Here is a 27,541-nt window from a genome sequence, read left to right as displayed (position 1 = left end):
CTCAGGATATGCATGTATAATTCATCATTAAAACAGTGGGATATGCACCTACTGCAGCCTTGCCGCCTGGGGTGGCACTGGAAGTATCTCCTCACAGCATGACTGATTTACTTCACCTGCAGATGCATTTAAACTGGTGCTCATGAACTGCTCAGTCTTGTTTAGGGGCAAAGAGGAGGTACACCTGATACAATAACAATAAATGCTTTGTTTATATATATAATTGAAGTCTCAACAGTCTAACTCAAGAATCATTATTAACCTAGACCTAATATTCCCTGCTCATAGCAGGGGGCTTGGACTAGATGATCTTTCCAACCCAAACCATTCTATGATTCTATGACTTACCGAAAAAGAAAGAATAATAATGCAGTTAAAGTTGTTATAGACCCACTTAGTTTCTACCCCCTTTCCTGGTGATTTGCACACCCTCCCCTGCCCCGTGGGGGCTGAAGATCGGTGGCTTCATTCTGGTGGGCGGCTGTTATGATGAGTTGTGAGCATTCAGGATCTCTCGGGGGGAGGAATATGATGTTCACATTGGTGGTTTCTTCTTCCTCCCTTTAAGATCTGTTTGGGGTCATTTTTAAATGTTTGCTGTCATGCCTTTACACCTTTGCTCTTTCTTCATTGCTTTGCAGCTCCACATTACATCCTAATGTACTGTTTGCATATACATATCTACGTATGTCCGATATCATTCCTTTGTTCTCCGATACCCCTAAACCCCACTTTGTCCAGCTCCAAATCTGCATTTCTTCAACTGACCATGGATGAGCTGTTCACAGCTATGGGGTCTCCTGTGGCAGCCCCTGCCTGTCTCTGCCCACCCCGTGCCTGCCCGCCTCTGCACCCTGTCCCATGTCCCTGCTTCTCAAGCCCCTGCTCCCACACCAGCCTGTTTCTCTGCATTGCATCATTGTGTAACGGTCCTAAAAACCTCATTACACACAGAATAACTGCTCACTACTTCTGGCTGTATAAAACTACGGTCATACCATGGAAATGCAAAGCTAAAACAGATTAGCCGGGGACGCCTGCTCAGTTGGAGGAAATGCTGCCCCAGCTGAACCAGGCATGACAAAGCTGTAGGCAGGGCAGGACAAGTCCAGGCAGAGATGCTCTGACAAGCCTCAGTGCTGAGGGCTTGCAAACTCATTGCAAATGCTGCATTACAGGGCTGCATTATTACAAAACCCATTACATCTGAGAGGTAAGCACCAATGCGGCCAATGCAGAGCACTAGGACATGCCTTGGTGTCCCCTGGTTGATTAATGGACAGAATTCTGTCTGGAGTGGAAGAACAGAGGATCCAAATAACTTTTTGCTCAAAAAATCTTGTAAAATGTGATGGAAATAGACATATAATTTACAGAATATGTTCTGTCCGCTAGTCTACCAAATAAAGAAGAATATTTCCATTTCAGTAACACCGTACCACTTTTGTGCTCAGGTGTATGTTCTGGTGTACAGACAGTTATAAATGGCACTCAGATCCAATTAAGTATCAGTCTGGCAAACAAGAAGCCTGGATTTATTAAAAAACAAAATGCAGGAGAGTTGAAAACACCAAATTTCTGTAAGAGTTTATATTCTGTCTGCAGCAAATTACCTTTATCTAAACATAAGATTCATCTTCACTTTATAATTTCTACCAGTTTTCTCCTGTAATTCCCAATAGCACTGATGAGGCATACATGCAAGCATCACATCTAGAATACAATGCTAAATTATATTAACAAATCATATTTAGAATATTCTGAAATTGTTTGTCAAAGCTGCTACTAAAAGATAAGAAATTGAAATCTCTGAATACAAATGATTCAATGTAGACTAATTCCAAAATATTATCATGATTTGCATCAATGCAGCCTTTACTTGGATAAGGTTGGATACAATTTTTTTGAACAAGAGATAAAATGAACCTTTTGTAGGAATAAAAAAATGTATTTAGAGGTGATTTTTAACTTAGTACATGAATTATTGGCCTGGAATCTTTATTATGCATGTTTATTTGCAATCATTATGCAAATGCATTCATTATATAAATATTCATTATACAAACCCATTATGTAAATCCACAAAATCTACACATTCAGCGTAACACGATAAGGAACATGGGGCTGTAGTTTGTAATCTGAAAATCTTGTATTGTTGAAATGTCATCTGAATAAATTGCAGGTATCACTTATTTTGTTCTGACATTTAAGAGCAAAGTGCAGCATCAATAGTTTAAGAATGAAACCAGAATTTTAAAGAATTAAGGTCTGCCTGAAACATAACTCCAGCTTTTAACACTTGTATGCAGAGTGTGTGTGTGTTACATCATTGCCATTTTTGAAAAGCAAGCTCTGCCAGTGTTGCCACGAGCAGTAACAACAAAAGCCATTCAGAAAGCTTTTAATAAAATGTTACTGCTTTGCAAAATTGGGGTGCTGTATATCAAAACTCTTTTCTGCTTTGGTTTTGACAAACTTTCCAAAGAAGGTTTTTCCCAGCTGCAGAGGGACCGATGGCTTGGGATGCTCGGGTGATGTCCAGCAGAGCAGCCACAGTCAGACCGCTGAGCCGAGTGGGGCCCAGCAGCAGAAGCACGCACCGTTTGAGCTCTTTGCTGCTTAGGACAGCCTTGCTAGGAAAACCTGAAATTTCCTGGGTTTATCTAAATGCAAAATAGGTTAAATTCCATAGTTTCAAAAAGTCTTATGGAAAAAGCAAAACTTTTTCTACCTAACTCTCTTAAAACAAAATGACACCTTGACATTTCACACTGTAGTCTAATGTTCAGGGTATAGGGGTTTTTCATGTGTTTATATTTGAATTAAGCAAATGGAGAGAAGTGGAGTATCTTTCCACATCCCAGCAGGTTGTTTGTTTTGGCAGTCACCGCTACAGCACATGCACGGAGGCATCGGAGCGGCTGCTCTCTCTGTGGAAGGAGGCAGTGAGAGCTAGCAGAGCAGATGGGACAATTGGTCAGACGTGTACAGTTATGTTTTGCCAAAATAGTTAAATATCTAGGTGGATGCTGGGGGAAACAAGGTCTTTCAAATGAAGCACAGCTGTATTTAGACAACAGTGAGCAGGATGGGTCTATATCAAATGTATAAAGAGAGAGGGGGGCATAACAAGATTGCAAGAGTGACCTCACCTTTGGCTTTGTTCAGAGTGCTTGACTTCGCAATTGTAATACTTACCACAAGTGTTGTTAGATGAAATTTCATATGTTTCAAACAAATATTTTCACTCTAGTCGGTTTGTGTTGGCATCGTGTTCTTACCCAGAGGACTCACACACAAGGCTGGTCTCCGCACATACGCTCTGCAGCACCAAGCATGGTGCAAGAAGTGAGGGCGACCAAGAGGTTCTCCTCAAAAGTGCACTCCTGGTCCAAACTAAAATGCTGATATGGATGCGCCCAAAGTGCATGAACTCTATCCCCTCAAATGAAGGAAACCTGGTGGATGCTCTCCTGGAGTGAACTGCACATGGTCCTGCCACGAGCGGGAGTTCAGCCCACACAACCAGGACAGATCTGCTCTGAAGCCACCCCAGACCCCACACACAGTGCACATTAGGTCCTCAGCACTGTTTTAATCTCCACATCCACTCCTATTATGCTGCATTACCTGCTATCATAGAGACTGAGCATCACTGGCTCAACAAGGAGACAGATGTGTTGATGTACATTTTGCTAGCGGGTTTCACAGCTACTGGCTGCAGGCAAAAGAAGAAAAAAATAAGACTGAGACATAGGCATCTCCTGTTTTATTTGTAGTTGTGTGTAGTGTGTGTCAGTGTTTCCTGACCATACCATACCGGCTTCTCTGGCTTGGTCATATTGAACAGTCCCCCTGTTCAATACTGTTACAGGCTGTTACAGCCTTTGTAACAGCTCAGCCTGCATCCTCAGCATCATCCCTGGTGACTTCTAGTTTCATATTTTCCAGTCCTTCCCTGCTCTCTTGCCCTTTTCTCACAGTTTTATCCCCATCACTTACAGTCTAGTTTCTAGTTATTTTCCTAAAACATGAGGATAAACTGGATGCATGTATATGCATGCATTTGGGAGAGCAGATTTTCAGAAATTATTGATTTAGCTGAATGAAGACAGATTTTCCCATGTTGAGTGAAAGGCAAATCCCTAGCACCAGGCCACTCTCATTGTTCATTCAGTCCTGTTTCCAGAGAATGGTGACACTGAAGTGTTTCCAAAATAACCCCCAAAAAACCCAGAAAAAAACCTGTAAGAACTGTTTAGCACATGCAAAATAACAGATTTTTCACTAACACTGAGGAAAGCTACGCTTATCCAGAAATTAGCCTGAATTTAGATTTGAACCTATTCACATGATGACTCCTCTCCTTCTCTAACACATTTCATTTGCCACTGGGGCATGTGTGCATGAATGTGATATGACTGAACTGAATCTAATGCCCATCCTATTGTTTCTGGACAGCCCTAAAGCTGTGAAGATGTATTGCATTAATGTATCATCATAGCAATGTCGTTCTGGCGATATATTACTGTAATACATCTTCAGAGCACTCAAATGATAGGGCTGTCTGGGAAGAATGAGTCTAACCCCATTCAATTCAATTACAGGACAAAAGGCAATGCTAGTCCCTGAACAGGCAGAGTGTGATTCCTGCAAGACCCTTCCTGAAGCAGACTTCTACAGAAAGCTGATACTGGGGAGGGAGAAGCAAAAGGCTTCTTAAAACTTCTAGCTAAATCCTAAGAAACAAAGCAAGCTTGATATGAGCAAGCTAATGTCAAATATTTCGTTCTACTTGCAATTCTGCTAAAGAACCACTGTTTTTCAGATGTTATCCACACGTGACAGAAATAAGAAGTATTTTGTTGAAGTGCAAGTACTCTGAACTGGGATTTTCAGGCTGAAAATACTTAACTGACATGAATTATTATCACATTTCTAGGGCTTTGTGTGTGTACAAAGTGTGAGCTCATCTTTTAAAATGCTCTGTCTTTAGCTTGAAAATGGTTTTAAAATTGAAAGTTGTAGAAACAAAAGTTTCTGGCTTTTGTCTTACTAAATTCTAAAAATCTAGCAGATATCATTGCTGGTGAGGGTTATTTCACACCACTGTTTCCCTCTAATATATCTGCAATTGTGCATTATGTAATTTTTGATCTATGAGAAGCTGTTCTCATCCACCCTCCGCTTAGCTGCTGCCTTTGCGCAGTAGAGCTACTCCCAGCACTAATCAAGTTGTGTGAAGGATCTTGCTATCGAACCACATTTTCCCAACTTTGCAATTCAAAGTCCAGTTAGCAGGTACTTCAAACAGCCTGGCAATACTGCCATCCAAAAAGACCTCTTTTGCTCAAGCTGCTTTGTCCCAGATAGCTTAAAACCTGCGATTATTGTTTCCTGGTTCATGGGTTTGGGTTCGCAACGCCTGAGGTCGCGGTTCCCTTGTCTCCCTCTCCAAGTGATCCCATCTCACTTCCCCAGCTGCTTGGTAAAAGCCCTACAGGTAATGAAGGGTTTTCTCATATGGAGCTATCACTTCGTCAAGGTGATGTCCTGCAGGAGACCAACCTTTGAGGATGGACCTAGTGATGTGTTCACGGGCTGCAAGGTGGAGTGAGGTCCTGCCCCACTTGAGACATGGCAGTGGCAGTCCCAAGTGGCAATGTCGTGCAGTCGCCTTTCCTAAATGGAGGTAGATTTATTGCTGTATTAGACCAAAAACAAAGCTAGTTCCCTTTAGGTGTCTAAGAAGCAGAATGTGAAATAATTCAGTGATTTAACCTGATCAGCAATGACAGTGATATGCCTCCCATGTGCCATCATTACTCATCTTGTAGGCAACAGCTTCATTACAGTGCTAGCGTTGTGCTCCTTGGTCAGGTGAAGCATTACCGGACTGAGCCAAAACATCTGCTCCTTGCAACTGAGCTGGAAGTGTCTGGGGACGAGCCAGGAAACCTTCAGGGATGATCCAGGCAGGGATGATCAGCAGTGATGGGCTAAGATTGACCGTGATCAGGGAGGTTTTACTTGTGCGGTGGAGGAGAGGAGATAAGCAAGAGAGTCCTGCACATAGCTGTCTGCTTTTCTTCCACTCCACTTAGCCAGTGGCATCTGCTGGCGATGTCTATCCCAGCTTTGGGAGGAGGGAAGGACAGGGCTGTGCTCTCAGCTGTCCTGAGCCACCAGAGAAACCTGCAAATTGCCTCTTGGCTGTGTGTTGTACATGTTGGCACCAGCTGGTTTCAGAAATAATGTCTTCAATGCCAGCATATTACGCTGACAAAGATAACATTAATTTAGGGCTCAGATGCCTTGGGGTTTTACAAAGCTTTCATGTCCTGCTCCTAGACTGGGTTTATGGAGAACACCCCTTCTTTTTCTGCCTTGATGTAAACTCCTCGTTCTGTGCCGTTTGAGGTTGCCACTCAGCACTCAGCTCTAGGTTTACAGCTCCACGTTGCAATACTTTACACAAGCCCATTGATTTACATTTTTTATTGAACAGGGGTGCCTGCTTCTCCAAATCAGCAGCTCTGGCTGGGGCCCCCAGGAGTCAGGAAATCTTCCAGTCGTGGTGGCCTAACACATTTCCCTGTTAGCACCAAAGGCACAGCACCAGGGCTTTGGGCTGCTGCTCACACCAGCTGGGGCTGAGCACCTGAACAATTAGTTTGGTTGCAGAAATTCATGCTATTCATCCAGTATAGGATGGGATGCTGCAACTCTCTTGACATGCAAAGCTAGTTGGGTGGTTGAACATCATAAATGCAGTAACTTGCACTGCTGCCTCCCACCCGAGCGCTTCCTTAGCTGCAGACGTGCTGCAAGAAGCTGCTCCTGTGCATGGCTGAGCAACACCTCCCTGGAAAACACCCAAAGTGTGTGTCCCCTGGGACGTGGGATGGCTCATGGGTGACTCAGGGTCTTTCATCAGCCCTTACATGAAAAAAACTATGTGCATGGGGCAGATAAATATCACACTGACAGGCACGTGGTGATTGTGTAGATGGATTGGTCCATCTTGGACTTGAAGTTTTGTGATTAATATTTTATATGAATTTAATGGCCTGGCTTGTGATCCTGAAGGGAAGTTCTTCAGTTGGTAAAGGCATCACATGTCATTAAATCAATGGTTCCCTGATATCAAACACACAGCTGGCAGCTTCCCAAGAACTCAAGGGGAAATGGTGTGGAGCTCTAGGTGGAGTAAATGAGGGGATTAATTAACAATTTAAAGACAGCAGTGCGAACACTAGTATTCAATAGAAACTGCTTGTTGTGATTCTTTCCTTTGCCTTTGGATAAACAAAAAATAAGGAACCTCCAAAACCACACCTCTCCCATACAAAAGATGCTGTCTTTGGTTTCAGGTTATGGGACTTTTGGCTTTTTTTTTTAATGATACTTGGAAGTACCATTCTTGGGAGATCTAGTTTTAGGATCCAATTAAGCGACATTCAGTATCACGATCCATTGCTCTGGGGTCAAGTGACATTACACTGTCTGTGGTCAGGGGGTGTCTGAGGAAGACTTCTCAGAAAAATGTCATTTTTACCAGGACTACTCCAGAAGTTTGAGCATCCCTTCAGGAACAATTAAAGGTATTCCTAGAAATCCTCATGTCTTCTTAAAATTTTTAAACAGACTGAAAAAAAAATTCTTGTTAAATTACAGTTGTCAGGAGAAGAATATTCAAACTAAGATGGTCAAATAATTAGATCTTTGTGAAGGAACTGAGAAACGAAAGTAAGGTTACAATCTTAGTGAAATATAGAGGTTCAAACTAAAACCGTACAAAAACATTGCACAGAAATGTTTGAATTTTCTGACAATTTTATAAAAAACGGAAAGTATTTCTCACTTTTCAATAAAAGTAGATGAACTCATTAATAACTCACAAAATGCTATGAAAATTAGAATTTTAATACATGCTTAGTTTATTCCCTCAGATATTAGTTCATTTTTATTTGAGAAATACTGCACTTTTGAGCAAGCAATTTGTGAATCAGAAGATATTTCAGTGAAACAAAATCTTTAATGTTCAAAACCAAACCAAGCAACTGTAGATGTCACCCTCTTTCCCCTTCCTTTGGTATAGTGTCCCTCATGGCTATGTTGGGAGATACTGGTCTTTTGAAGACATCATGTCAATTTTGGGGCTTGCGCAAATTTTTAGAGAAAAGTAACAGATGATTTCAAAAATCCAACGAGATGCTCCTTTTTTCTATTTTAGTTTTCAAATACTCTGTTAATTTTTTTTTAAATTTTTATTATTTTTGTTACTATTATTTCTATCTTGCCCCACTTTAATGGTGGATGTTGGTACTGAGGCAGTGGCTGGAGCGCTTTGTGACAAGGGTGTTTCAGCCTCTGGGGACGTCCCCTCCGGGATTGCTACAGGCAGGCAGGCAGGCAGGAAATCCAGGCTGGGCAGGCTGGTGAAGGCAGACACTGCAGGAGGTGACAGCAAGCCACATTCACCCCGACCATACCTGCAGTACGTGCTGTTTTATTTCCCAGAATCATTTCTTCCTGGCGTTTTTATGATAAATCATATTTTAAACATATTAAGAATTCTTTTTTAAATGCACATTTTTTAAAAAAATGGTGTAGCTTTTGAGGGATATGAAGAAATATGGAAAAAATAGTCATTAATGATTCATTTAACATGTCTCCAGTTTCAAGAAACTGCAGACAGAAAAGTCACATAAAATGAAGGGATCAACAAATGTGTTTGAGCCAAATAGATAGATAATCAGTGGATAAATAATAGGCTATCATTTGCAGTGCATCATTTTGATCTAGCGACAGAAGGAAGGAATGTTATAAAGCCATCAGACATGAGAAAAGCTGTGACTGCAGTCCTTTACCCCAGGGTGAATGCCTGGGGGGCACCGTCTGGGCTCCTCCCGCCCCCCATCCCTCCTGCTCCCCAGCCCCGGGGCTCCTGCACCCTCTGGCTGACCGACAGACAGACCAAGTCTCTTCCAAAAGCCACCACAGGCATGGGGCTTTATTGGGAATAATTATCCCCTTCCCAAGAGCCAAATACCCACATTAAGTGCTATGAATGATAATTAAGCTCAAGTGAAATTTAATTGTGTAGCTTTCTTATTAAAAAGATCATTGCCCTGTTCTTCCCAACATGGTTTTAATTTTTTGTTATGCAGAGAAAGTTTTCTTAGGCTGTTTTCAGACTGAAGATGTTTGTTGAGCTAGTTGCTGCAGAAGACCCAGCAGCCTCTGTGTAAGAGAATCTCTTGCAAACCCCTTTCCTGCCAAAGGGTGCTTTGCATGTCACGATACAGAGAGATGATCTGCCTGCTATGGGTTGTGGTCTTCGAGTGAAAAACACTGGCATTTGCAGCAGACTGCACTTATACCTTTGCCTTCTGCAGGCAGCACAGAGTTTTGAACAGATCCAAAAAAATCAGAGTGCAGTCTGATATACATGTAACTAAATATCCAGAAGACATAACATGCAGACAAACCTAGTATCTCAAGTGGTTTTTTTTTCTTCTAAGTCATATCTGGTTGACCGTATCTTCTCCTCGAGTATTAGAATAGAGCTGGCTCTCCTTTATATTAATACTTGGCTGCTAAGGCAGACAAGTCAGTCCATATTCTGGAGTATGAGCTGACCACGTGTTCCCTGGCATGAAGTCTGCAAAGAGAAAATTCAAACTTGCTCCAAAACACCATAACCCCATGAATCTCAGGCTCATAGTGCAGCATAGCAGTGGTTCTGCACAGAGGCAGAAACTGATGTAACTTCAGAGAATGAGGAAAATTAAATGTGATGGCTTCTCCTGTATGACCAACCTCTACTCTCTACACACAACATCTCTTGACAACTGGCTGAGATTTACATTGCCCACACTATGAACATGCACACAGCCAGCTCTCCAAATGCTTCTCTCCATACCTATATATTTCACATACAGATGTAACCTTGTTTGTCTCCACCTCTGAAACTTTCAACTTAGTCTATGTTCACATTTCTTTCTTTTATCGTCATGCCTTTCTAATAAAATTGCTCTACTTGCTTTTCTTGTTTTGTGCCATCAGCTGGGAGATCTCCTCCAGCCCTCAATTTATCTGTCAGTTTTGGATATTTTTTTCTTTACATTTCATCTGATTTTTCTTTTCAAACATGGAGCATGGCTTCTCAAAAGCTAAATGGCTTTAAGCGATCAATGTTTAAATAGTCCCTAATGTGATAGGGCCATTCTCCTAACAGACAGTGAGCTGTTCACATTATCTGCAGTTCCTTGGAGAGGACTATACACTATCCAATTACAGCATTTGGTGTAACTTTAAACCCAGAATTGATAATGAGTGGTAGAAATGGCTTCAGACCATTTTTCTGGGTGAATCCAATTGTTTAGACTTTATATTGTTCTCAGCATCCCACAGCAACTCGTGTCCAGGTGCCTCCTTGAGCCCTTGATCCTGTATCTCCTCCCAGCCTCTGAGATCAAGGACCTTATGGATTATGGGCTACTTAAAGCATCTGGTGGTAATCAGATGGTATCATGATGGCATTGTCACTGGAGACCACATTCTGTTCTCTCATACTGAGCCAAGTCCTCATCGTTGAGGCAGTACATGTGAGGATGAGCCCATGCTGGGATCTTCGCCCTCTTCTTTGGAGACAGTTCACTAGGCTCCAGGCAGTCTCTCATGTGCACCTATGAAGTGTACTGAGTCCATGATAAACCAGGACTGGCATCAGCTCAGCTTCGTGCTCCCCACTCTCCCAGTTCTATAAGGGTCTTCACTCTCCACTGGAGGATGAGGTGTCTCAAAGATTGGGTCATAAAAGCCAGTCCTGAGCACTGAACTGGTTTTACAGTTCATAAACTGGGGCTATATTGTAGTTATTTAATATCCTAGTGAATAAGGAAAAAAAAAATCCCCTTTGGCTCAGATGAAGTCCTCAGAATTTTTCAGAGCTACCCTGGACTTGCACCAGATTTTTCCTTTTACTGACTTATGTTTAACACCAGGGGAGAAAAATGCTACCCTTGCAAAACTCATCCATCCAAGCCTTTGAGAACTGGTCCATATGGCAATGTGTATGTGTGCTACACCTGATGCCAGATACCATATGCGTGGTAAGAAAACAGTTTTAATTGTATACTCTCCTGAGGAATAACAAGCATGATGATTTATCAGGCATCATATCACATGGCAGTAGCAGAAAATAGGCATTCAAGCTTAGTTTCATAGGCATTTCCCTTCCTGGCTGGAGAACCTAGTCTTATAACCTAAGATATCCAGGGCAGATTACTTACTTATCATTATGTGTATCAGTAAGTCTAGTTAAGAGATCTTCTGAAAAACACAACAGGAATGGCCTTGGACACAAGGCACTCTCATGTTTATGTTTCTTTTACTTCAACTAACATTTTTTCCCCATCTTTGATCAAAGATCTTGGCTGACATGACCTCAGGCTGATGATCTAACAAACCTTCCAGATTTCTTTTTCTCAGATACCAAATCTAGTAAGTCTTTTGTCTCTACGGCCAGGAAAGCCAGCCAAACATGTTCCTTACATCTTGATAGGGTCCATAAAATGCACATGGTCTGCAGAAGGACAGAGCAAGGTGTGGTTATGCCGGCCTGTAAGACTTCACAGAAAAAAAAAGTGAGATAAACGAGTTGTCTACTGAAACTCGTCTTCATTCACCAATGTCTTTGTACACAATTTTTTCTCCCTACTGCTTATGAATATCCTTTTTTGAGCAGGATGTGCATGCAATGTAACATAAATATGCTTACATATACTTATGCATATATCTTTCACATACATGATTTAAGTTCTCCCACACAGCCATGGGAAATCTCTAGAACTAAAAGCAAGCTGAAGAAGATGAAATACTGTGCAGACGAACAGGAAAGATGAAACGCGGTATCTATGTATTCCCTAAGAAAAATATTTATCTCTAATATATACAAAAAGCTTTCTTATGTGATCTGGATGCAAAATTTCTGGGGACATGAGGGTTTAAAAATGACTTAATTTCAATATTTTCAAATGTGTATGTGAGTTGCATAAAATACATGGGGCTTACAGCACTATAAAAATGCATGCATAGTTTGCAGCATAAATTAGGTTAATAGCTCAGCATAAGATCCCTATAAATACAAGGGTTATGCTGGTGGGCTTTTTTGCAAATCATTCCAATAGGAATTATTGTGGGAACTCCCACTAAGTTTCCAGCCAGCAGCGTTGATGCATTTGAGCTGTAGCAATTTGTTGTGCTGCCCTCTCAGACCACAGCAGCACCCTAAAGTTGGCTGGTGTCAGCACCGGAATACACATTTGCTTTCCCTGCAGATATTGTTCCTGTTGGTGTTTTTCAGCCAGACGGATGACTGCTTGCCAGACCTGAGAACTGATTTTGCTTACGCCATAGCAGAATTGTGACAAATACAGAAACCTGTCACTTCTGTCAGTGCGGAGTGGCGGCTGTATTGACCCTAGCTGAGGCTGAACATTACCCCATTCAGGTGGCAAAGCAAGTGCCAGAAGCACAGCCACGATCCAGGAATTGTTAAGAAAGCAAAAGCTGGGAGGCAAGAAACTAGGTTATTGCCTGGTGTGTTGTGTTTACATTAAAACAAAAGTTTAAAGCAGAGAATGTTTGCTTTTAGCCTAACTCCAAAACACAAATAACTATTTTTATGAAATTCCAGGTACTCGGAGATATATTTTTTTTCTTTTTTCCAAATTGATGTTGGGAATTGGGATAGGAGACATTATAAATTATTCCCAGGATTCAGTGTACAATATTTTGGTGCATATCATATATCCAGGGAAGTACTGACATTGGAGAGCATTACAATCTCATAATTTAATAGTAATTTTTAACCTGACACACAGGAGAATTTTGCATTTTATGTAATCTTCTTGGTATTAGAAATAAAGCAGAAGTCTTGTTGGAAGGTCTCTCCTCTGTCCAGGCAGACACTCCCGTGCAGGCCGGGCCTTTGCATCCGTCACTGCTGTTCATAGCAATAGTAAATAAAATTTATCTAGAAATTGATTCAACCTGGCCAAAGTGGAGCAGGATGACAGCCACGATGTGAACAGTAATAGCTGGTTTGTTTGTAGAAGGGTTTTTTTTGTAATTTATTCCTACGAACAACACGGAAGAGAAAAAAATTAATTCTCATGTAATTCCTCATATCCCATAAATTATTTCATTGCATTTTATGAATGTTCAGTTCAATTCACAATAATTTTCCAATTTCAGTCTTATCTTTCTACTTTACATAACCAGTGCTTACTTGGGCTCTTTCCTGTGACAGGCACGGTATATTGTGCTTATTAATGAGTGCCATCTTGCTAAGCGATGCACTGTTATAATTGATGTTTTGAACGTTGCACACTTTAAAACATTAATCCGGGAACAGATAAGCAAATTAAATTCACTGCTGTGATGGACATGAAAATAATACTTCTACTTAGTTCTCACTACCCAGTTCAGATTTTTGTCATTGTTCCATAAGTTGCAAAGTTATTAACAGTCAATTAAAAGCTTGTCTGTCTGGGAAAACGCTTTCAGCAAGTCTTTTTAACCTTTAGGCCTACAATTTCCAGCATCTGTAGTCATGACTGCTATGATATATTGGTTTAAGATAAAATTATATTTAACATTTTTTGGTTTATTATGTGGTGAATTCCTTGTGAGGAATCGAAAAAAAATTAATTTGCTCCCCGCCTACAGCACAGTGCTCAAAAGACATAGAAAGATGCACTTTGAACCAGGTAGCAGTTTTCATCTGAAGGATATCAAAGTGCTCACTGCAAGGTGGGAACCACAGTAGGGAAAAGCTGGGAGATGCTGGGATTTAGAAAACTACAAAAATGTCTGTGTATGCTATGACTCTATGTCACATGGACATAAATTAGCTTTTGAATCTTATAAGTGTTCTTGCTCTCTAAAATACTTAATGGTTTCAGATATAACATACCAAGGAGTTACATATTTCAGTTTGGCCTTCATATTGTTTTACATCAGATAGACCTCTACCTATTCTCAGTAGTGCTCACACGGGTTGTCCTTATTTCTGTGTAACAAGGCAAACACTGAGGATCTTATTTATTGGGTTTGGGTCCTTTGGGAGAGGAGAGCTATTATTTAATTTTTAATTAATATGATTAAATGTTTATTAGGGCACTACATGAGTAGCGTGGTGAGCAAGCCTGAAAGGGCTTTTTCCCTGGAGGTAGGATGTGGGATGACCCACCCATTTTGCACCCACAGGCACCCATTAGAGGTGATCGGCTGCTGGTTCCCTCCAGAACACGTCTGGCTTTGAGAACCCTCACGCTGCAGGGGGCCTGAGCCCTCCAGCTGGTGAGGTTTATCATCCTTATGTATAACCAGCTGGTTGATGTATAGCTACAAGATCAAACGGTTGTTAAAAAGTGAGGGTCCCTGTGATGGGAAGCTGATGCTGGGGCCACCGGCAGCAGGGGTGGATCAGCTGCTCCAGGGCTGGGTTGTTTGTCCCTTTAGCTTGCCCTGATCTCTGGCTTTGCTTCTGATTGCTGTAGGGGGGCAGATGTCCACCCCTGTGCAAACGATAAGCCCTAATGGATGCTGAAACTCTTAAGGCAAGGTTTTGACTGAGGACTCTGCCTTATATTCTGTGAAGCCCATCAGGTGCAGAGCTGTATTAGCAAATTGCTCTTGTGGATCTGGAGGCTGCTGAGCTCAACAGGGCACGGTCAGGAGAGGACCCTTGGCCAACTCTAGAAGCTTGGCGGGGGGCGGAGGGAGGGGAGGGGGGGTTGCAGCCTAGCTTGGAGCTGGGGTTTCTGAGCAAAAGCTGCAGTGTCTGCCCAGCTCCCCTTGGACATGTGTTATCTGCAGCACCCAGCAAAACCCTCCAGCTGCTGTTCAGATGTTGGTGAAGATTCAGGTGTTCTGTGCTCAGCTTCCAGTAATTTCTTTCTCTGATTATTTCATTTCAGCAAAACCATTTGAGAGCGGACAGTACCTGGACATCTATGGAATTACAAGAGACCAGTCTGGGGAATATGAATGCAGTGCAGAAAATGATGTCTCAGTCCCAGATGTGAAAAAAGTAAAAGTCACAGTAAACTGTAAGTCATGTTGTTTTTTAATCAGTAAATCCAATGGAGAAGAGGGATGTGGCTGAGAAGAAAAGTCAAATGCAGAGAACTGCTGCTTGTGGTGAAATTGTAGTGTGTTTGGGTTTTGTATTACAGTAGCAAAATGACCTGTGCTATTTGATGTACAAGTTAGTCTTATCAAAGGAAGGGAAAATGAGATTAAGGTTCAAATCCTCCTTTTGTCTGCCAGGGGACAGTAGTGCTGGCGTGCTGTCACAGGCTTTGCAGCAGGTGCTCTTGCTGGGCTGTGGTGCTGAGACTCAGTTTTTGGAGTAATTTTTTGAGTAATTATCTGAGTAACTTCTGAGGACTGCTGTGGTTTTTGGGCTGAAGTGTTTCTGATTTAATTTGCCACAGTTGTGCAATAATATAAGGAGATGAGTAACTTCTTGAAATTCTGTTTGGGTGATTAGATGGTGATCAATCTCCGTGGAAATCTGAAGTACTCCCAGTAAAGGCAGCAAGTTGTTTTGTGCTGTTGCCCTGATGTGAAGGCAAGGAGGACTTTGCTGCTGCACAGTTCTGCTGTAGCAATCTCGGTGGATGGTGGGTAACACCAGGAACTTTCAAGGTAGCCTGTTACCTGTCCCTGCAGCCTGTCAGGTCTGACCTTCTGGGATTTTCATGCTGAGGAGGTGTTTCTGACTTGGGACTGAATTTGGTTTAGCATTTGGTATGACATGAAACTTTCAGAACAGTGTGCTTTTTACCTCCAACATTTAAAAAAAAAAAAAAAAAAAAAAAGGAAAGAAAATGGGAATACTTACTCTCATTCATTCTAACTATGAATTTTCTTAGGTTAAGTGCAATTATGCAGCTTGTAATTTGTAACAGTTTCCAGTTTGAAAATTGCTGTGGCATCTTTATTGGCCACAATTTTTTGACATCTCAGCTTTCTGTCTCCCTTCACAGATCTTGTCCCTATCAATATGCTGTAGGTAGCAAAGCCCCTTGTCCCCAGGTCGCTGCAGAGCTGGAGGTGGGAATGGGGGAGGTGGGTTGTTGCAGGTGGGTCGCTAATGGGGCTAGCTGTGCTATCCAGGTGTTTATGGATCTTCCCATGTTCAAGAGCTGACTGGGCTCTCTTAATTTACATGACATCAGGGTACTTGTAATTCATGATGTCCTGGAACATGGTGGATCAATGCACTAATGCTTATAGAATGGCTCGATCATGTGCTGGGTCTCACAGACAGCTTTCTGTACTGCTTGGTCATGTAGGCTAGTGACGCTGGATGCAGATCCTGCTTTCCCTTTGCTGCTGAGGCTTTTGCACTGAGGCTCTGGTATAATGTGCTGTGACCATCAGTCCTTGCTTTACAAGTCACAAGGACAGACTTCAACTGCAGAGCAGCTCAAGGAGGCTCATGCAGAGTCCATCGCCATTCTCACTGCTGCTTTGCCCTCATTGATGTGTTTCCACCTACATCAGCTTTGCTGAATTCCTGAAAGCAGGCAGTGCCCTAAAAACTAGGGGTTATATGGGAGGAAAAGCCACAATGGATGGTGTCCTATGGAACAAGTGAACATTATTTTTTGCACAGTATGTTGTTAGTGGAAGATTGTCAATAAGAGGAGTTGTGCAGATACTTGCATAGGTGCACCCTGGGTGTTTTGGGGTGACACCTTTCACAGTACACAAGCTGTACTTGAGTACACAAGCTGTACTCAAATATTTTGTGTTGTTAGATAAATAACTTGCAATAGGGACCATAAATGGTGAGCTCAGTCTAGTTTTAGCAAAACAAATATTGCATCTGTGTTATTTCATATCATGGGGATTTTAATAAGGGTGAAACTAGTTGTCTCAGAGGCTTTCTAAGTGTTCACAGAAAGGGAAAATTTGGTAAGCCTGTGTAGCAGTTGTTTCAGTGTTTGAGGGTTTTTTGTTAAAAAAAAAAAAAGCACAGAAGAGGTGGTAAACTCATGGAATCTCTCTTGCCTTCTGAGCAAGGATCTAGACGTACATGAGGTTTAGTTCAGATAAAAGCATCAACTTAGTTGGCCAAAGCCAAATCTTAAGCTTAAATGCAGTGCACAGCTGATGTGCTAGTTGGCGCGTGCTCTGCACCCCAGTTCATGTCAAAGCTGGAACTATTTCTGACCTCAGTTTACCATTTTCTTAACGTGAGTTTTGAGTCTGTCAGATATCTTTGTGGGTGGGAAAGATCAGCTTTGACAGCGTTTGGAAGGTAAAGCTGAGCAGTGATGGCTTGTTCCTGTACCAGCCCTTGGCTCTTCCTCCAACCCCTGCTGTGGGTCTGCATGATGAGCAAAGGTCTCACTGCGGCAGCTGGGAGCAGGACCAATGACTCCCGTGTGGCCAGCAGCAGAGGCTGGGTTGCAGGTGGGATGGGATTTGCTCTCCCTGAACACCAAGCAAGGGGGTAATGGGAGAAACAGTGTGTCTGTGTCAAAGGGTGTGCAGGCTCAGGAGGTCATATTCCTCCTTGGTGCATACCACAAGCAAGAGGTGCTCAGGTTTGACTGCAGCATGCAGTGTAAGGGTACCTCTATCTGCAGGGAGAAACATGTTACAGACTGCTAAATCAACCAACAAGCTCGGTAAATACTTGAATATAGTGTCCAAGCTGATCTTTGTCCTGATTCAGCTACCTGGGCTAAGCTGGAAGTGTCCTTGGCCATAGTGTGGATGCATGTGGCATTATGCCAGATTCAGGCAAACTTTTAAGTCTGCACTGGGGACATACAGAGTTGTTGTTTGTTTGGGGTTTTTTTTTTTAATATTTCTTACAACTAAAGAAGAAAACGGGCGGGGGGGGATAAAATTGGGCAATGTAAAACTAGGATCTAGCTACATATGAAACAGTTTGTATACATGAATGATTTGTCATAGTCAGCTAATTGCTAATGCACTGTTGTTTGGATTTGTATGTTGTCCCCTAGCCAGTTAAGCACAATGCAAAAGCACTCCGAACATCTGCTCCCTGCTGATGATGCTCATCTGTTCTGACCAGGCAGAAAAATGGCTCGTGGCATTTAGGAGAGGGTCACGCTGGAGGTGGCCAATGCTGAGAGAGCTCTCCTTGCTGTCATCAGCCCTGTGGGCACGTTGTTTGTGGCGGGTGGGATGTGCCGCAGCACTGCAGTGGCCAATGCTGCTGGGGTGAGCTTCGCTTCCCAGCACCTCAGCATGGGCAGTCCCATTCAAAAAGGGATGTTGTGTGCACGATCAAACCAGCAGAATGATGCCCGTTTGCTGTCTGTTGAGTTGGCCCGGAAGGGCAGCTTTCTGTCAGTAAAAGCTAAATATTTCATTTAGGAGAGCTGTGGTTTGTCTACTATTCACTATTTACAAGAAATGTCTATCAAATTTGTTTTAAATCTGGAAAGATCTTAACAAGAGAAATATAAAAGAAGAGAGGAAGCCTTCAGGTCCTTTTGTTACACTGGGTTGGGCAGTTTCCTTAGTCAAATATTCTTCAGTCCTGTTTTTTCTTTTAAGAAAATATGTGTTCATTTGTCTAACAAACTAATAAAAGAAAGGCTTTCTCGCTCCACCCACCCCCCCCCCCAAAAAAAAAAAAAAATCCCATTCCTTTATTTTCTCTGGTTTTGCAAACTTTAATTCTCCTGCTAATGCCCTGCCGCATGGGCTCAGCACCAGCTCTGCAGCCTCTGCTGCTCCTCACCCACCCAGGTGTTATTTGGTTATTGTACTTCTGGTACAGGGATGTTGTACCCATCTGCCAGGTACCTCCACCACGTGTTTAATTCCACTTACTTGAGATTTGGTTCCTCAGCGAGCGTCGCTGAAGCTGTGACCAGCACACCAAACTCCCCTCCTTTAGTCTTACAGGGATCCTGTAACTTCACAAAATATCTATCACCTTTCCCACCTGCAGTGCTTACAATAGAAAATACTCTTGGAAGTAAGGTGTGTGGCTTATGCTTCACCTCCTGCTCTTGCACCTTATGATCTGACGGGGTATGGGCAGTCATGTGCTGTAGAAGCACCACATCATCTCAGAGTCTGAGTAAACCCTGTTTCATCGCTGTGTCCCTCCACCGTGTCTCGTACAGCAATGTCTTGACGTACGATCTCCAACATACAGAACGACGATGGTACAGCACTACATTTGCATGAATATGATCACTTAACCGCTGCTTCTGACAATTTTTAATCCTGTTTCCCTGTTATTAAAAGGAACATTCTTTACTCCAGACCTGATAACTGTAGAATAAATCAAGGTTTTATTGTGCCCAGTTAATAGAATGTATCAATGAGCCCTGAGCAGTTACGGTGGATATAAGCATAATTTTGAATATGGATATTCATCGTATATAGCTGTTGTTCAGTCATCCAAGCATGTACAAGAAAATTACCAGGTTTAAATTACTTTCTGAATTTCAAGTTTCTTGGCTGGGCAACTTCCAACCATACATAAACAACCAGCTTGCTGTCTGCCTTACAGCACATAAATTATAACTCTAATGGCTTTGCAAGGTTTTTTCTTTATACTGCTTCATATTGCATAATCTCCCTTTTCTACTTAATTTATGTCTGTCCCCCATAATTTCCCTTTTAAAAATGGTGGCCTGAGAATCTGTGGTGCATTTGTCTGCTTGAATTCTGAGGGGGGGGTGGAGAAAAAAAGAAATTGAGACTGGTTTATGAAGAAGGAATACTATACTAAATCAAGTTAAAATAGATAAGATATAATCCAATTTCATTTCACAAGTACATCTTATTAGCATTTTCCATTACATTTTATAAAGCAAATACTGATTTATAGATTATTATATTGAATCCCACTTTGAACGAAACAGTGTCTGGATTAGCAAGACTTTAATATGTCACCCGAAAGCTGGTCTGAAACTGTACATATGGTACTGTAGCTTCGCTGACTCTCTTCTGGTTTATTAGTGCCATACTTAAAAAATATTAAATGCAGTTGCTAAATGCGAGAATCTCCAGAAGTGTTGAGGCCATGCTGAGATGATGAAGAGTGAGATGTGTGCATCATGAAACTGGCGTTTATTTTAATTTATGTAAAATTGTCAGCTACCTAAATAAATAGCAAGTGTGGACTTTTAAAGTGGAGCTGTATTGCAGTGTTCCTTTTTTCAGACAATATACACTAAGGGTCTGGTTTTCTGTAATCGTATCTTGAACAGCTCTGTTAAAGCTGGATCTTGCAGTCTTTACTGAATTAAGATCCGATGGCTTGGGAGAGGGAAAAAAAACATTCAGTTGAAATTAAAAGACAATAACTTAATTTCAGCCTTTATGAACCCCCTCATGCTGTAAATTGAAGGCCAGAATCATCAGTGCTTACTGGGGAGGTGAAAATTACAGTTCCTGTGCTGAGGAAGCCCAGCTGGTATGGCCTGGTCCTGTCGTGTCTGTTGGTTTGGCTGTCTTGGGGTCTTCCTGGCAGCACAGGAGGGAGGACAGCTCTTCATTTCTGAGCCAGGACCCCCAGTAGTTTTTCTGGCACAAGTCACTTTGAAGGCAATGATGCATAGTGCAGCCTGGGCTCAACCTGCAGCAGTTCTCCTGCCTCCAATGTGCTGCAGTCTACAGAAGAGGAAGCTCATCTGCTAAATTTTGTAGACAGTAAATACAAACAATATAAAGGTAATTCAGAATATTCTAGATATTGAGCCACGTCTGCTTGCAACAGCATCTCTTTGTACAGATATTTTCCATTAGATCTTGAAAATATTGAAAAAGGAAAATGGAAGTGAATAGACTATATGATAACCTGTAAAAACTATATTAACCTTGTAAGTCGTGTCCCTGAATCAGTGTTGCCAAGAGATGTTTGCCCAGTCCCTCCGTAAGGCGTCTCCAGTGATGGCAGCTCCATGGGCAGCATACTCTACTCAATCACAGCCCTTAACTGAACATTTTTCACAGTGTCTAATGTGAACCTTCCTTGCAGAATTACAACCCCATTCCTCACCTGTCTTCTGAGGAATGGAGAACAGATCAATCTCACCTTTCAATCTCTTTGAAGGCAGTGGACTTGTGCTCCTCATGTTTACCTCCTTATGTTCACCAGCCCTGATTCATCTCATATTTATTCTTGGGTCATGTTTTCTAAGGGATTGACTAAATGTTTCTTTTCTGTAGATCAGTTGGTGCTAGGGAAGGACTTTCTCAAATAAGGTATTTAAAACTTGAGCTAGCACGCCAGGTGGGGCGTTGGATTGCCAAGGGTGTGGAAGGATTATTTCTGATGCCTGTGTGTATATTTGGCAAGGGCATTTGCCTTCCCTGTGACAACAGGACACTTTAGCAGGGTTTTACTCCCAGCAGCCCCAGTCACTCTTTGCAGAACGGCTGTCTCACCATATTCATCCAGCTGATGAATCCTAAGTGTTGAACTCATTCCTGTTTGGTGCTGACAAGTTTTCAGGCCACTTCTTCAATTTATCAGGGTTGTTTCAGGGTTGTCATCTTTGATAATGGTGTTAATGAAAACCCCCACCAGCAGCAGGCCCAAGACTGATGTCCAGCTGAGCAGACAGCATAGCAGACCTATGAGCACAGCCTTCCAGACAATGTGCACCCACGTAAAGGCAGCGTTTAGCTAAGCCCAGCTTGCTTGTGCATGGGAGACATGGTCAAATGTGTGCTGCAGTTAAGTTGTGGCATCCACTGCCGTTCCCTGCAGGAACTGATGACCAGACACAATATATTCTTAACAAACCTGTTGGTGATTGCTCATCTTCTTGTTATCTTCCAGGTACTTTCACATCTTTGATTATTTGAACAGCATTTTTATGGGGATTGGAGATAAATGGACTGGCTTGTAATTCCCTGGCTTCTGTTGCTCTCTCCTTTTCTGAAAAGGGCTCGTGGAGGCTGTGTTAGGCACTTGCCCCGCACCTCAGAAATAACATCATAGCTCTGCATTTGCTTCATTTCAGCTCTTGAATATACATTTCAAGTTTATTAGGCCAATTGGTTTTGTATCAGTTTGGTTTATTCAAGTACTTGCTGCATTATTCTTTCCCTCTCTTAACCTGAAATATAAAACGATTAATTGTGGTCACTGAATTGGTCATATTCTGTGTTTGAAATGATACTGCCTCCTTTACCCTTTCCTTTTTGCGTGTGTGTTTCATGTTCTTCAGTAAATCATCAAAGTTGATTTGTTGGTTTTGCTTTGGTTTTTTTTCTCCTTTCATCAAGTTTTCCTCTGCCTCTGGACCCCGGGTGTGTGCTCAGAGCAGGCACTGCATCACCTGGGTTGCAGCGGTCTGGTTCAAGTCCAGAGCAGAGGGACCCTGGGCTGCTGCCCACCCTCCCAGGTTCCGGCATCCGAATTCTGCTGCTTGTTTTCAGCCAGAGCAGTGTCAGTCACGCGGGACTGGGTTTTCAGGGAGCAGCAAGCTGCTTATGAAAGGTATCTGCTGTACAGATTTTATGCCCCCTTCCTGCTCATGTCCTTCCTGCTGTGACGGTTTGATAAGACATTTTATGTTGTGGGGGTTTTTTATAGGAGGAATGTGTGAATTTCTTGTATGAATTTTAAGTAATGTGTTTGTTTTTTGCTTGGACAGGTTAGGGGTTTTGCAGAACAGCTTATCTCATTAGCATTTCTTAGAAGTCTGCCTTACTGTTGCTATGGCGCTTTGCATAATATTATGCATAATACTCTGATTTTACTTTGAAATCAGACATACTGTACAAGCCACTCTAACCTAATTATATCTGTAACCTTAAACCTACCGGAGGAAAACATTATAGCACTTCAGTGTTTGTTGGGGCTTCTAATACCTGGACATGTTGCTGTGACTTTATTTTCCCAGAAAGTATCTTGCTGTGAACTGTTGCTGACCTACGAAAAACATTTCCTTGGCAAGGTTTTTTATTTTGGATTCAACAAAGAAAATTTCCCTCAATCAAGGTGAATGCATTATTAAATAAAAAGGCAATGCCCAAATATTTTCTGAAGGTCTCGGTTCTCCTCTGCTTTGGTACCAAGTATAAAATTACTCAGAGCAATTTGCAGTTTCAATTTCCACGTTCTTCTAATATAATAGAGGGGAGGAGGGGGATTCTGTTTAAGCATAAATAAATAACTCTGCTTCTATCCATTTTTAATAGCTACAGATGTGCAGCTTCATATTTATATCCCTGACTAAATTTAGGACTTGAGGGTTATGGTCAGCATTTGCTTTAGGAGAACAGGAGTCACTTTGGAGAAACCAGATTCTACATAAATGTATTTTGAGCTGTAAGTGCAACTTCTTTTTTTTTTTTTTTCTTAAAACAACATGAACAATGTATTGAACAGTTGTATGTGTTTGTTTGCATCTTTATTTTTGCAATATTTTTTGCTTGTTAGCTAGCCTGAGAAGGAACAGCCTTCTCTGTTGTACCAGAAGTCTATAATAGCAACTTCAGTCAAGGGTGCTGCATCTTACATCCTTAAGGGACCTGAAACTTAATCGTAAATGGTTCCTCTCAGTGAGGACGCTTCCATCCAATGACAGTTTTTTCTTTTAAACCAGCTAAAACCAGTTCTCTGAAAGAACAAAACTGTGGAGGAGAAGTTACTGCTTTTCTTTACGGTGTCATTTATATCAAGTAAATTCGGTCATGTCAATCCTTCAAACAGAATTGCACCCACATGAAATGAAGTCATATGTTCATATTTGACCATGGAACAGAAAGACCTTATCTTGGTGTTGCAGTGGTTGATATTATCCATCTGGCTGAAATTCACACATTTAAAACTGCATTATGTAGGTCAGTCTCTCTTTAATCACAAAGTATTTCCCGATATTGTAACGACGGAGAGCAATTTGCAGGTACTGAGCAGCCACAATTCCCACGAACCATTTTGGGGGGGGGGTAGGGGGGTGGAGCCTTGGAAAACTAAACTTTGCAATACCCTTCTGAAGTATCAAAATTACACTCTGAAAAGCTAAAAGCATTCTAGAGTGTGGTTTCACTGCCTTCTGTGAAACATGTTTTCCTAAATTCTCTGGTTACCTTTTGAAAATGGGATTTTGGCTTCTAAGTCACACTGGGGACTCCTGGAAATCTGACTACTGGTTCATATTTGATTCTGTTAATGGATCAACGGGGTTTATTGCAATGTGAGCTTTCCAGAATGTGACTCCTCACTCCATTCAAACCTTCTTGGTCTCAGATGTGCTGGCGAGGGTGATGCTGGCGCACACCATGGACTTGACTCGCATGGTGGATTGGAGTCTGCAAGAGTAAGAGATAACCCTGGCCAGGCATAAGCTGTGTTCAAAGCATGACTTCAGGCTGCCTTGTTTTCCATAAATTTTCTGGTTTATTTGGGAAGAAGGATGCATGGGTTCATCCCCTTTCATTTTGTCCTACCTGCCTGGGGAATGGATGGTGTCCTCCCTTCACTTTTTCATCTGAAAAGCTGTTGCAAAAGATCAAAGTTAGAGTGTGTTTGTGTTTTGAATGGTGAGAATAGTGCTGCTGCACAAGGCACTGTTGGGGGACTGTGGGCTAACTTCTCGAAGGACTCATTGGCAGTCTGCAACACAGGCAGGTCAGGCGTGACACGGATGTGGAGGTTCATGTATTAGTCCATCAAGACCATCTCTTTCCTGTTATTGTTAAATATTAACCTAATTCAAAAAATTGTATTCTCTGTGTTGTACAGATGTTCTAGTTCAGTAGTTATAACTTTTACATCTGAGCTACTATTTCAATTAAAAAGACATACGAAGGCCTTCAGAGAAACGATGAAGAGGACATCTTTCCTGCAGTACATAATACACAGCTCAGAGCAGAGAAATAATGGTGTAATTAGTTTCTATATCGGTGGGTCAAATATATGAGACTACAAAGCCACCTACTCTAGGTAAAAGAGATTAGATGCTAACACAGCTGAGATGAAAACTTTGATCATGGTTTAAGTTAATAATAGCAGATCTTGTCTTTGGGTCCAGCCATCCAGACAAGGAGCTGCTAGCAAAATATTTCAGGTGAAACTAGTGCCAATAAGAATAGGGTTTTTTTGCAGAAGATAAAGATCTTTGAAGAATTTTCTGCTATCCTATAAAATGGAGTTTTTCATCATGCACAATGTAATCAGAGTTGGAGTTTTCTTACTTTGGGGTTTTTTTGTTATTTTCGGTCAACATTAGGACTAAATTCTTATTTACTTGATTTGCAAGCTATTCTTATCACTGAGATCCCTTGTATGAGTAACATGATGTCTTATCTCATAGTAACACTTAATGAAAAACCATTTAGACCAATTCAATAAAAACTGGCCATATATTTAAAACCACCTCAGCTGGTTGGATGGGGAAAGAATATAGCTGATTTGAAAAAAAAAATCTTTCTCCTCACTGGTGGAGAAAGAAGCCTCTTATGAAAAAAATGGTTGTTATTTTATGTCCTTCAGGTGTTTTTATTAACATTTCAGAAGTCAGATTAAAACAATATAGTTCAAGTTTCTGACTCAAGTGCAATTTGGCTCCTAAATGAACATTGATTTCTTTCTACGGTGTAATAGTTTACTATTAGGTTCTGCAAACCGCTGCACAGTTACTGCATATTTCTGAAAAACTTTGCTCATATTGAAGCGTGACAAAATTGATTATAATGCTCCTTCATGTAGATGGCATTCTGCTGCCACAGCACATAATCAAGGGCTTTGGCAACATGAAACGAGGTCTTGTATTTGAAGAAGTTAGACTATTAGTACTCAAGATATCCCTCCAACAGATAAGGGGTATGTTTTTGATCTTCTTAAAGAAAATCTCTGCCTAACTCTGCCAAGTGATTTTTTCCCCCGCCCCCCGAAGTGATTTTTGGGCTATTTTGGGGGGAGCTGGGGGCTGCAACCTGCATTTGCCAGTGGTGCAGTGCAGACGTGTAAGGACAGCAGCCTGTTGAGTGAGCTGCCTCTTCTCTCCATAAAGGTCTTGGGTAGACCAGTCACATATGAAACTGCAGAACAAGGATGCAGCTTGGCTCCTTCAGTGGAAAAAGAGAAGCTGTTCCAGTGTAACACCAGTATTGCTGCTGCAATAGCCCAGCTTTCGGATGCAAAGGGAAATTAAGGGTTTAAGACACCAAAAAACACCTCACATTCTCCCTTCATTATGTGAAGAGTATCTCCAACACCAATCTGTGAACCACATTGAGGAGTTAGAGTGCTATTAAAGCATGTGCAAACAAATCCTTTTTCAAGCACTGTTTTCATGGAAGCAACGTGTCTGACCTAGCTATTAAAAGATTGTTTCTATTATTCAAATCTGGATTTTATTGTTTCAGAAGCCTATGGGTGCTGATTATTTGTCATTTCTGCAGTGATTAATTCTGAGGACTGCCGTGATTACCCATTTGAAAGTAATCTCTGTTCCTTGTCACCAGGAAAACAAGTCCTTGAAATAAAAATAACTGTACTAATTTGCCCATATTTACACTCTGCCAGTAGTTACAGGTCCACATATTGTATAATTATGGTACACCAGTAAATGCTGTTCATTATGTTTATGCATTTCTGGGAGACTGTGCTGTAACAAATAATAGATCATCCGTGACAAGGTCTCCTAATATAGGTGAAAAATATTGTCAATGATATGTTGTTGATGGCTGTTGCAAAGGCACAATGTAAAGGCTTTAGGCCATTGTTGGTGAAAGCATGGGCACCAGCTCATGAATTAGTGGACAAAAAAAAAAATTTAATTTCATTAATTAAAACAAAGAAGTTTTTTTAATAACTTTTGTGTACTTTTCCAGTTGTGTTGTCATTTTAAAGTCAAAATAATGTTACAGTAAGATTCTGGACACCTCTGTGCATCTACCTCTAGTGAAGGTGCCTTTCTCACAGCTCTTTCTCCTAGCATTAGCAGGAGTGTGCTCCTCTCGATGGGGCTGGCTTCCCAGGGTGCAGTGCTAGCTCCCTGGAGGGTCAGCATGCAGCTCGCTGTCATCTTTGGAGATGCTAAAATTTCACATCCGCAGGTGGGATGTTAACACCCTCAAACTTGATGGGATGCAAAGTGAGGAATTGTTTGTAGTGACTGAGGAAAAGCACTCCTGGAAAGTCAATCCTGCCTGGAATGAATGCTTTCTCCTAGCTCTGAACCACTGCTAGCTCTTCAGCCTCCAGGTGATCCCACTTTAAATACCAGCTAAAATACAGTTCAGGAAAATTGAAGTCTTAATAGAAGATGACTCATCTCTAAAGAGCTTATGCATTTCAAGAAGCAATTTGAAGTACACAGCAGGCTGTGTTAGACTCCAGACTAGAGCCAAAATTAATGGAGAGCTCTTCAGCTTCCAGGAGTGTTCACTTGCCCAGATTGCTCTTCAGCAAAAACAATTACTTAAAATATTTCTTGTAATCATCAACACGTTGTAAAGCAATATTTCTCCTAGTAATTGTAGTCTTCCTTGTTGC

At 41.7% G+C, this 27,541-nt stretch overlaps 1 protein-coding gene across 1 annotated transcript in view; it reads left to right on the top strand.

Moving 5' to 3' along the window:
• The window catches only part of NEGR1 (neuronal growth regulator 1), a 170,602-nt gene that overhangs the window by 60,599 nt on the left and 82,462 nt on the right, over positions 1 to 27,541 (top strand). Inside the window, exon 7 of the mRNA XM_009320667.1 lies at positions 14,994 to 15,125. Within this exon, the coding sequence (XP_009318942.1) occupies positions 14,994 to 15,125 (132 nt within the window). The remainder of the gene's footprint in view (positions 1 to 14,993; positions 15,126 to 27,541) is intronic.

The sequence above is a fragment of the Pygoscelis adeliae genome, unplaced genomic scaffold (genome assembly GCF_000699105.1).
Source record: "Pygoscelis adeliae isolate BGI_AS28 unplaced genomic scaffold, ASM69910v1 Scaffold402, whole genome shotgun sequence".
NCBI classification, from domain to species: Eukaryota; Metazoa; Chordata; class Aves; order Sphenisciformes; family Spheniscidae; genus Pygoscelis; species Pygoscelis adeliae.
Note: the sequence above shows the minus strand (reverse complement) of the source record. Positions and strands in the feature narration are given on the sequence as shown.